Source organism: Solanum lycopersicum, chromosome 8 (genome assembly GCF_036512215.1).
Source record: "Solanum lycopersicum chromosome 8, SLM_r2.1".
Classification (NCBI taxonomy): Eukaryota; Viridiplantae; Streptophyta; class Magnoliopsida; order Solanales; family Solanaceae; genus Solanum; species Solanum lycopersicum.
Genome location: NC_090807.1, coordinates 7,449,532 through 7,461,353, shown reverse-complemented (window position 1 = coordinate 7,461,353; position 11,822 = coordinate 7,449,532). Strand labels below are relative to the sequence as shown.

Here is an 11,822-nt window from a genome sequence, read left to right as displayed (position 1 = left end):
GGTTTGAAAAATGTTTTTCTTTAACTTTTGAAGAAAAGACATTTTTTTTTAAAATTTGATAAAATTGAGCTGAAATGAAAAACATTAAAAGACCAATCAAAACATGAAAAAATTGAAAAATATTCCTATCGAACACGCCCGAAATATGTATCTTCCTGTAAAGGATAGTACACCGATAAACTATGAAATGAATATCACCAACAAATAAAATAAAATAAAAATGGCGAAGGGCGTTTGCCAATAAAACATACAACTTGTACTATATTTCGAACAGCTTTAAATTCGAATAAAGTTAGTTCGTTTAAAGAATAAGTGAAATATTCCAAAATCTAAGTTTATAATTAACTTATTTATGGTTTATCTGTGTTGTTAAACAAAACGGACTCTTTAAATTTGCAGTATCATTTTTTGATCAAACCACATCAAAACTAACCATCCCATAAAATTTACTGGAGTAATTGTACAGTTCTAATACCTTACTCACTATAGAGCTCAAGCCTCGAGCAGCAATACTCGAATCATTCTCTTAAATACTCGAAGCATCAAACTATGGGTGGGCAGTGGAGAGAGGAGGGAAATTCAACGATATACAGAACTTGCCCCAGAAAAAAGTACCAATCACTAAATAAGTTGGATATAAAAGACAACTATGCTTGCGGAGCAATTCCGGATACCAAATTGGATGAAATTAATACCTCACTGAAAGAAAACTATCCTTCATTGGCCTGCTCATCATGTTCAGGCTGATCATGGCCTGAACCATAGTTAATCCACGGTAACATAGACTCGAGCAAGACAGCAATTGCATTTCGATCTGTCAGATCTTGGACACGGTGGTTTGCAGGCTGTGCATCATTTGGCACCTCTCCCCTTGGGTCAACCATGAAATTTTGCAAGTTATCAGGAGGCAAAGTCGGAACTGAATCAGAAAAATCTGATACCAGCAAGTGAGAATACCTGGTAAAAGTAAAAGACAAGTTTTAAGCCCCACATGCATGAAGGGAATGTGTAGACAGTTGATGAGTAGTGAATTGAAAATAATACTGCCATATGGGGAATACAAGCAACACCAAGAAAAGGTTTCATTGATGAGGAGGACAGCGTGATAGGTAGTACTCACTCATTTTTCTCAGATGAAAACGCTTCTTTTCTCACACATGTCCAGTCTCTGGCATAAGTCCCATCATTCTGCAGTGTCTCAATCACCGAAAGTGCGGCATCCCTGAGAAACTTCTGGAGGTCAGGAAGCCTCCATATAATGTAGCTCCTTTCGACATATATGTTTATCAAGTGGTCTAAGGAGGGTGTCCCAGTTTGATCAGAGCTAAAGAAATTGTGTTTGATTATGCTAGTCCAGGCTCTATCCTTTAAAGGTACCTTCGTCACCAACTTTTTCAAGACTGAAGGATGTAGCATCAATGCCTGCTTCACAAGATCTACTGAAGAAGCTTTTAAATCTTCAGCCTTTATCTCTTTAGCATGTTCATCATTTTCGACATAGTATCGGCACACAGCAAGAGAATAGGAGAAATTTGGAAATAACCACAAAGAATTATCACTCTTATATTGCTCGGAGAACTGTTCAAGCCATGTATACTCCTCCGCTCTTAAAGAATAGTAGTCAATGCAGAACAAGACACCCATTGGATCGTCTGGATCTAGTAGGAGCAACAATTTGCAGAGCTCAAGGGCAGACCGATGACAACCACGTCTATCCATGTTTTTCATGTGGGAGAAAAGCACAGAGAACAACGGTTTGTTGATTTCACAACTAAACTTAAGTTGACAGTTGCCCACTAAAGGAGTGAACATTGGATGCCAAGCACATTCCAATGCATACAGACATCTTGCAGTACAATCAGCCGACATTTGTTGTTCACCACTGAATTTGTAATATTCAGCTAATGTAATGAGTGAGTCAACATGATACGGATGATGCAACAGAATATTCACGATACCATTAAAATCATGAACTGCCTTAGCACTTTCAAATGCTTTCTGGGCTTGGCTATAGGATGATGTATGTACATACCTAGGAACACAATATCAACCCAGTTAGTTTACACTTTTACACAATAAAACAAACTTCTGTTAAACTTAACATCCGTCTTCTAGGACAAGAAAAGTTATCCTCAAATGAAATAAAGATATAGGGCTGAAGCTTCAACTCTTCAAGTTTTTAGTTTCATGGGTCAAACTAAGTTGAGCAATTTAGCCTGAATAAAACAATAATAAAAAAACTTAACTAATCATAACGCGAAGGAACCAAGATGCTGAAATCCATTTATTTCAATCGGCCACTCATATATAGGCTCTCTTTCCAGTTGTTGGAATTTACTAAAAGGAAAACATGGCGAGCTTTCATGCAGTACACAGTTGCACGAGTTAAAGCCATTCAGTAATCTGTAGGCAGGATATTATTTTGAGAGCATGAGAATATATTTTAAAAATAATAAGGTAAGATAATACATTAAATCTATTTCAAGAACAGTTCAGATAATAAGATAAATAGAAACACTAGCATGTAGCTCAAATTAGTACTCAAGTTGTTTTCATAGTCTTCAAAACTTCCACTTATAAGTTGTTGACGTCAAAATCAATTCTAGTACAGTTGATTGTGGATGTTATAGGGTCATAAAGTTCCAAACTTGCACCAGTTTTCAATTGGAGTTCAACGTTAACTTGTAGCTCATTCGGATGCGAAAGAATTTGGAGTGTTGTATGAACATATGAGAAGCTATATTACAATATTCCGTAAGTAAACTGTATCTCGATTGTCCTAAGTACTCCTATTAATTACTTTCTACAACTTATGTGCATATTGAAATTAAAAAGAGGAATATGCTCGCAATACCATTCCAATTTGTTCGGATAATATTGATGAAGCAAATGATTGGTTAACTAGAGCCCCTCAACATCATAAAGATGGAGAAGTGTATGAAGGAGAAGATCTCACTTATTTACCATGATGCTATGGCAAGTGGTGTTAAGGAGAATTTTGAAGGTCCAGGGGAGTACTTTAAGGAGCGAGTGAAGAGTAGCTACAAGTTCAAGAAGAACCCTAGTTGATGAAGCCTATGATGATAAAGAAGATGATGACCAATATACTAACATGATGACACTTGAAAAGTTTGGAGTTCTTGTTGAAAAATAGGATGTTGCTCCATTTGGGAATTGGTTTTGCATTTGCTTAATATGTTAGGACTCATGAGGATTATTAAATTTCTAGTTCTACATCTATTATTTATTTTAATTTAAGAACTGAGAGATTTGCTTTATAGGTTATTTCTATTGAGTTCTTGGCTATTCATACATCAAAATTTAATATTTTTAATTTTTGTTAAATTGCACTTCAGTTGAAAAAACATGTATTTCTCTTCATGCTTCTTGATTCGAGGGAGCGAGCCCTTACTGTCTCTTTTCACTTCTCTCTCCAAAACACTGGGCAGTCCAATAAAAAAATTACAGAATTGATTAAAATTTGTTAACCCAACCCAATACCGATAAACCAATACAATTTTGTCAATCTGATTTATCAACTAAACCAGTTTTTGCACACCCCTAGCTGATACCAGTAGTATTACTAATACTCTCCTACTATCTTATGTTTCAATTTTATCATTATATATTGTTTCCTTTTGCTTCAATTATCCTACTATTTGTTGTTGTTGTTGCTACTATTTCTTATCTCCATCATTTTCACTATTTATCTATTATATTTCATTTCCAACTGATTTTAATATGCTTTACTTGATTCGAGATTCTATCAGAAATAATCTCTCTAACTTCATAAGGCAGGAGTAAGTTGCATTCAGACTACCCTCTCAAGACCCCACTTGTGAAATTACATTGGACATGTTGTTGTTGGTATTCTATTTAAACCCCTTATCATTTGATGTTCAACGGAGGCTAGGTCATAACTATTCTGCTAGCTTATACTAAGAAATGCATAATCAGACTTGGAAAAAAAACTCAGAATGGCAGCATATAAATGAAAACAGATCATATTTATCGAAGTTATAGACAAAGAAAAAAAGTAAATAATGATATATGCGTTAACATACATGTAGATTATGCAAATTATTTGCACAAGATTTTGTGGTGGAATTTACTATAGTAAACGACATCCATTTTTTGTTTTTGCCTTGCTTTTTATTTTGCCCATCTTCTAAAAAAAGTTGTGCATCCATTTTTTAAGATAAGACAAAATATCAACCAAGACAAAATTGCAAGGAACGCAGGTAGTAAGCCAACTTTAAAGGTTAACATATTTCCTAGAATTTGCTAACTAGTACTACTTAATATGTTGTCACAAACCATCTAGAGACAAATTACAAAAAGAACATGTTAATGGTGGAAACTTGCAGTTTTCTTTACTCTAAAATATGGTCTAAATGTTTCTAATAGTGTTTTATCTAGCACATTAAATTGGAAGTCCAAGGCTATGTCTCGTCCAGCATTAATACCCTATTCCACTAGCAAAAGCATATAAAATTGACATGTCAATCCTATCAAGAGAAGCAATGACGTTTACCTAAAATCAGATATCCCATCTCTGGTTTCCACAAGTTCCATCGACAGTGATCCATCCCACTTTGGCCAATGTTCTAAAGGACAAACAAGAATAGTCTTTCGATGGCTCTGGCTCCCACGTCTTCCACCTCTTGACTGTCTGGAACTTCCAGTTTGATGACCTTTTTCGAATGAATTCACCACTTTAGAACCAAATATCCTTCGGAGCTCATTTTCTGCATTAAGAAATTTTGGGTCCACTTGTAAGACAGAAGATATACATTGCTTAACCACTTTTCCTCTGCCATTTAAATTTGTCGGATTATATTTTCCAGTATCAGGAGCAACATGCTCCAGATGAGAAGAGTCATCTTCAATTGATAACTGTTCTAATGACTCATTCCAAGAGTTCCCTTTATCCTTAGCTCCTGGTTGTGACTTCTGCTTGTTTTTCTTCTTTTTCTTTTTCTTAAATTTGCTATCTGACAACACAAATGCTTCCGGAGTGGTTTTTGTGGTGGACACTTGCTTCTCATTGTTGTTCTCACTTGAGGATCCGCCATTGATATCTGCATTGTTTTCCTGCAGCATAAATCCATTATTAGGCACAACTACTATCAACCAAGTATAACTGCAAAAGGGATTTAATTATTTTTTTTGCGAGTAATTTTCATGTAAAAAAGGTCATTTTACAGATAACAAAGTCAACTTAAAATGTTTGTACTGCAAAAAAATTGCACAAATTTAGTGAAGGGAAATCGTAGCACTAGAGTTTCAGCAAAAACAGAAGCTACATATTAATGTTCTAAAGAGAGCAAAGGAATTTCAAAGCCAAAGGAATCCTTCTTTTCAAGAAAATGAAGAGTTTGGCACCTCGTTCCCGTGCCAGAGAATGCAATCAAAAAGAATTCATGAAGCAAAAAAAAAATTAGGAAGAGAATTCAAAAAGGTTAGTTCTTTCTATAGTTTTGATAGATTTGATTTTTAAATAATCAAATTGGGATGGGAGTAGAGTTTGGAAAACTAGGGTTACTAAAATCAAGAGCATACCCAGTTGTACCAAATCAATAGTTCTTATGTCTATACTGAAGAGCAGACGATCATTATCTCCACTCGGTGCCTACACATAACACCAACTTACCATGGTATCCCCTCCTCAATTTATGCACCCTAAACCACACACCAAAAGTAAGAATTACACATGTCACAGAGCGAGCAGCGAAAGAATGGCATGATGCAGAGGGATGCAACATCCACTCAAGTTGAATTCTTAATCAAGCAAAACATACATCTTCAAAACTGATTTCTCTTCTGGGAATATAAACATCAGTATCATGTAATGCCAAGAAACAGCTCTTCACCAATAACAAAAATGGCAATCAATGCATATGACAAAAGCAACATGTTTTCACTTCTCATCAAAAAACAATCATGTACAGAGGTCCTGAGCCATCTCAAAATGAAGAAAAAGATCATAATTCACTCCCGACATGGACATCAGCAATTGGCTAATCTAAGTCCTTTGGTTGGCTCATGAAAAACATATTCTTCACTAAAATTGCACAGGTAAATTGGCATCATATTAGTATCACCAACTGTTCGGGATAGGAAGAACAGAAAAATCAACTGAGATTTAGAATGAAGAGTTCCACGAGTCATTGTTCACTGGGGAAAAACAGTAGCCCTCAGTTGTATGCTACTGAGAAGATAACATTTGGCTAGAAAGGATTTCCACTGAAGAGAAGTATTGAAGTTTCCTATGCTTGTGCTGGATATAAATCTCCATCCATAACAGATGTTCATTGTATTATACATTTGTCATCTGCCATGAAGAGATCTAGTAAACTGGAGCCAAACTTACGGACTTCACACCAACATATTCTATTGGCCGTAGTTCACCAAATTATAACAAAATTCTTTTTTTTTTTTTGGATCAAGTAAGAGGTTTCATTGCTGATAAAAAGATCTACTTGGTGTATACAAGTGATATACCAGGAAGACGAGAAACCTATAAGATATGGTTCTCTCCAGAAGGCACCCAATTCCATACAAACAGGAATTGCACAGATGCTCCAAAAGACAATAAGCGACCAAAGACTATTCCTCAATTGAGGAAAGCTTATTTTCACTCCTTCAAAAGCTCTCTTATTCCTCTCTTTTCAAATAACCCACGTCAAAGCAAGAGGAGTAACATCCCAAGCCTTGTGCCTTCTTCCCCTAGCTCCACTCTTCCAGTTGAGCATCAACTCCTTGGCACAACCCAAGAAACTCCAAACCATCTAACGATATCTAATAAAGTATTTAAAACCCCTAAAAATATATATAAACGTGGTTGCTTGCTGAGCTAGCTTTTGGGGTGCGAGTTAGGTCTAAAACCTAATTTCACATGGTATCAGAGCAAGGCCCGTCTCACCCGATAATAGGACCTCCAAAATCAAAAATTTTCCACGCGCGTAAGGTGGAGTATTAAAGAATTGACAGACCTAATTTCACAAATACCTTCGAATGGACTTTAAAAGAAAAAAACGGGGTGGCTTGCACGCACATCAACTAATTTCACCGGATATCTCTCACCTCCCAACAACAACAAGTCGGTTGCTACAATTGCACAAGTGACTATGTCCACCAAAGCTAAGGATAGATGAGAGAAAATCACCTAGTGAGGAAATGTTTTCCTCGGTTGGAATTGAACCTGAGACATCCTGATTTATTTTTTTTAACGAGTCATCGAGATTTTCAATCCACTCAATAATTCGTTAGCCCGCACTTTTCGGTGCTAAGTTCCCTGGGAAGGTATGAAGGTCGGGGATTATGGTATAAGGTGAGTAGGTAGCCAAGTATAGTCTCCCATTGGGAAGTGTTGTAAAAAGCACGCTTCGAGGCAAGGCGCTGCTCCTGCGCTTCTAGCTCCTAGGGCAAGTGGATTCGGAAAAGGCGCTCGCTTAAACTGTAGAAGTGAGAAGCGCCAGAAAGGCAAAAGCGCAATAAAGCGCGCTTTTTATAAAAAAGCGACAATTAGGGTTTGTTTTAAAAAATTGTTAAGTTTTTTTTTAAAAATTTATGAACGATATGACTTCACTCTTCTTTCGCGACTGCTTCTCTTCTTCACGACCAAGAAGTGTGACTACTTCTCTTCTTCAAACTCTTCCTTATGTAAGTTCTCTTCTTCAGCGATTTTTTTTCTATTTTTGGTTGGTTGCTGCCAAGCTGTTGTAAGTTTTTTCTTCTTCTCTATGAATCTGTTGCGATCTGCTGCTGTTTTTTTTTCTCAATTACTGACCTGTTTTTTTGTTAACATTACTGCCTGCTCTGTTTTTTTTCAATTCTTTTGCTGCTCTTTTTCGTTTTTATTTCTGTACACTGTGATCAGTGAGTATGCTTGTTGCTCTGTTTTTTATTTTTTGACACTTCTTTTTTGATTGTAGTATCTAGTGAAGTTGTATTTTCTCATTCAAAATGTCACAAAAAAGGGATCAGACTTGGGCGTATGGAACTCCTATGGGTAATAACACAAAAGCCAAATGTAGTTTTTGTGATGTGACAAACAATGGCGGAATTTTTTGTCACAAAAAGCATCTTATAAGTGGCTTATGTAAATGTCCTGACATGAATGCTTTTTGTGCTGAAAGATTCCGCCATTGTATGTCACATCACAAAAGCTACATTCGACTTTTGTGTTACTACCCATAGGAGTTCCATACACCCAAGCCAGATCCTTTTTTTGTGACATTTTAAATGAGAAAATACAACTTACAAGCAAAAAAGAAGTGTCAAAAAAATAAAAACAGAGCAGCAAGCATACACACTATACTGATCACAGTAAGTGTATAGAAATGAAATAAAAAAAGAGCAGCAAAAGAACTGAAAAAATAGAGCATGCAGTATATTTACAAAAAAAAAAGACAGTAATTGAGAAAAAAACAGTAGCAAATCACAGCAGCTTCGTAGAGAAGAAGAGAAGAATAAGAAAAAACTTACAACAACTTGGCAGCAACCAACCAAAAATAGAAAAAAAAATCGCATAAGAGTTTGAAGAAGAGAAGAGTCTAAAGAAGAGAAGGAGAAGAGAACTTACATAAGGAAGAGTCTGATGAAGAGAAGCAGTCGCATATTTTTAGTCGTGAAGAAGAGACGCAGTCGCACTTCTTGGTCGTGAAGAAGAGACGCAGTCGCACCTTGATCGTGACGCGAAAAAAGAGTGAAGTCGTATCTTTCAGAAATTTAAAGAAAAAAACTTACGATTTTTTTAAAAAAAAACTAATTGTCGCTTTTTTAAAAAAAGTGCGCTTTATTGCGCTTTTGCCTTTCTGGCGCTTCTCGCTTCTACAGTAGAAGCGAGCGCCTTTTCCGAATCGCCTCGCCTCAGGAGCTAGAAGCGCAGGAGCAGCGCCTCACCTCACTTTTTACAACACTAGTACTTTGGGAACGAGATTCACAGTGGTACAATTCATAGCAGACAATAATTTTCCATTTTCAAGGAATTCTAGAATTGCTTCTAGCACCTCCTCACCTATTGTCCCCCAGGATGTTTAAAAGAATTTATCTATAAACACATCAATGTCTGGGGCATTGTCCAAGGGTAGGTTTTTAGAGCTAATAATACCTCCTCCCTGGTGATATCCTTCTTTAGTTTCATTTGTTGATCTTATTGTAAGGCATGGTCCATCTCCGGCAACGTTGATATCGAGACTGGCCATTTCAGCTGCTTGTATCGCCAACAGGTTTTGGAAGAACAGTAGGAACTGTTGTGGTATTTGTGTCGGTTCAGTTAGTAGGTCCCCAACTTCAGTGCTAGTGCTGGTCACCTTGTTTCTAGCTTTTCTTGCCATCATGAACGCATGAAAAAAACTGTGTTTGAATCTCCATCGGATATCCAAGTAGCTCTAGATCTCTGTCATAAAACCCTATGCCTAAATAATTGACCGTTCTTAAAGTTTTACTAACAATGTTATCTCCTTGCTGATTAGCTCAAGGTTGAATAGATCATCCTGTAATTGTGCCTAAGCTATTGCAAGTTGATCGTGCAATGATTCAACCTTCCTGTCCAGCTGAGTCATTTCCCTGTTCATATGTTTGGCTAGTTGTTCAATTAACTTCAATTGACTTCAGACACTATACATGGTGTGACCATTTATGGATTGGTTCCAGCTATTTTGCACTATCTCCTTGAAGTCCTCTTTATGCAATAGCTCATTATATAATCTGAATGGCCTTGGTAATATTTGTAGAGTGACCTCGGTGTATTCATCTTCTTTACCTAAATAGGGTTCTTATAGATCAAAAACAACTAATGTGAATACACCAATTAGAATTTTCAAACAACCTTTAAGGGCATAAACATTCTACTATATTCATCATCCTCGCTTGGACCACAATCTTAAGCAACTTAATTCCATCTTCATGCGGTGGCGCTCCGAATCCATTTTTCAACACACATAAATCAGGAATCAATCACATCCATTTTCTCACCTAATTGGTTGATATCTAGATAACAAATTCGAAGTGGTCTATAGCTTAATGCCTTAACCATATTTCTAAGGTTGATTCTGTTCATCACAAAAAAAATTCTTGGTGCTTTCACCTTTATATTCGTGATACAAGTGGTCACAAAAAACAGAAGAGAAAATGTAAGAAATACTTACTTGAAGTAATTCTATAAAATCAATCAAGAATAGAATTGCATAGCTAACCAAATCAAAAGCCCTTTTTTTCTAAAGCTAATCCACAAACCTCAGAAGCATCTTCAAGTTTTATCATGTTCTTGTTTATTCACCTTCCTTACAGAAAAGGAATCTTATACATCAAAAACTACTAATGTGTACACCAATTAGAATTGTCAATTCAACCTTCTAAGGGTAAATACACAATTCTCACTTGGTTGTTCACACCACCTGTTACCCTCCGACCAACACATGTATTGGATAACTCTATCCTTGGGCAGAAGGGTAAAAGTATTAAAACACCTAGAATTTTTTTGTGTGTGCTAGGATTTGACCTAGTCTCCAAGGTTTTCAGCCACTTCATCAACCGCCAACCCACACCCTGGGTGCTACTCGAATTGAATCCAAATTTCAAGCAGCTGCCCAAATCTTCACTGAACTGGAACACCCCTTTGCAGCCATCTCTCAACACAAATTTCAAAAATTTGTTCAATTTGGTGAAAGCTATTCGCTTTACATTTTTTCAAGTATTCATGTTCCATCATATTCCAAGAACGAGATTTGAAGTGATCTGTAGTCAACTCACTACCTTAATCTAACCCTAAATTTATCAGGATTTTGTTCATTCGCAGACTAATAATCACTGAAATCAATTTTCTAAGAAATAAAAATCAAACAATATAATTTAACGAAAATGGCATAAATAAAAATCTTCTTTTTTTTCGATAGTAACAATACAAACCTGGTCAACACCACCATCATCGTCATCTTCGTCGTCAAGGAGATCGAATGGATTACGAAAATTAGCGGAGGAAGCAGGAGGAGATTCAGATTCATCTTCGCTATTAATTAGTTGTTGAGTCTCAGCTGGTTCTTGTTCCTTCAAGATTTTCTTCATCAAACGAACCGACATTTTTTCAAGTTTTCCCCAAATTCAATCTTTGTTTCTTCTAAATTTCTGCTTCTACTGTGTTTAACTGCCGAACAATTCCACCCTTCAATCTAATCCAAGGTTTAAATATAAAGCCTATTTTATTTAATTTTTGTTTTTATAAAAAGAACTAGGTAATTGCATTAAACTAATTAATAATTTTTTTACTAATATCCATACATTAAAAATAAAAAAATAGGTTCTTAAAAAAATATTAACAATGTTTCAACATGTATTTCATTATTTGTCCTCTTCAAATAACTCAAGAACCTCTAATAAATGAATTATTCACGAAATAATAAATCATTGGTTCTTTAATCAAACATTAGAAGAAAAATAAAGAAGAAGATAAAAATGTATATACAAAGGCATTTCGTAATAAAAAGAAAAACATTTAAGTTAGTATACAATTGTGATATATGTCTTAGGATAAAATTATAAAATTTGTTTACATATTTACAAAAAGAAATTATGCTTGAACATGAAAGCAATTATAACTTTTGAACTTACATAATAAATTTTTTCAATTGATAAGTGAGAAATTTCATATTTATGTAAAAATAGATAATATGTAAGCTTCTATATAGTATTTTTAAGTATAGAATTTAATATAGAATATCAAAACATAGATAATTTGAACTGAGTATAATAATTATTTTCTGCACAATGAATATACATAATATATGTGTATATGTTCAATCTAACCAGAGACAATAACA

The 11,822-nt window shown here is 35.4% G+C and overlaps 1 protein-coding gene across 1 annotated transcript; it reads right to left on the bottom strand.

The window, feature by feature from the left end:
* Positions 1–596: 596 nt before the first annotated feature.
* Positions 597–11,201, bottom strand: LOC101263439 (uncharacterized). The gene is made up of 4 exons (XM_004244746.5): positions 10,915–11,201; positions 4,535–5,094; positions 1,121–2,032; positions 597–957 (listed from the first exon to the last, which is right to left on the bottom strand). Exons 1-4 carry the CDS (start codon positions 11,083–11,085, stop codon positions 711–713), a joined length of 1,890 nt encoding a protein of 629 aa, XP_004244794.1. The 5' UTR covers positions 11,086–11,201; the 3' UTR covers positions 597–710.
* Positions 11,202–11,822: the final 621 nt, after the last annotated feature.

Excerpts from the sequence above, each read along its gene's own strand:
- LOC101263439 (XM_004244746.5), bottom strand. The coding sequence starts at position 11,085 with ATGTCGGTTCGTTTGATGAAGAAAATCTTGAAGGAACAAGAACCAGCT. Across the intron at positions 5,095-10,914 it reads ATGATGGTGGTGTTGACCAG|GAAAACAATGCAGATATCAA; the intron begins GTTTGTATTGTT and ends TTTATGCTGCAG. Across the intron at positions 2,033-4,534 it reads GATGGGATATCTGATTTTAG|GTATGTACATACATCATCCT; the intron begins GTAAACGTCATT and ends TTGTGTTCCTAG.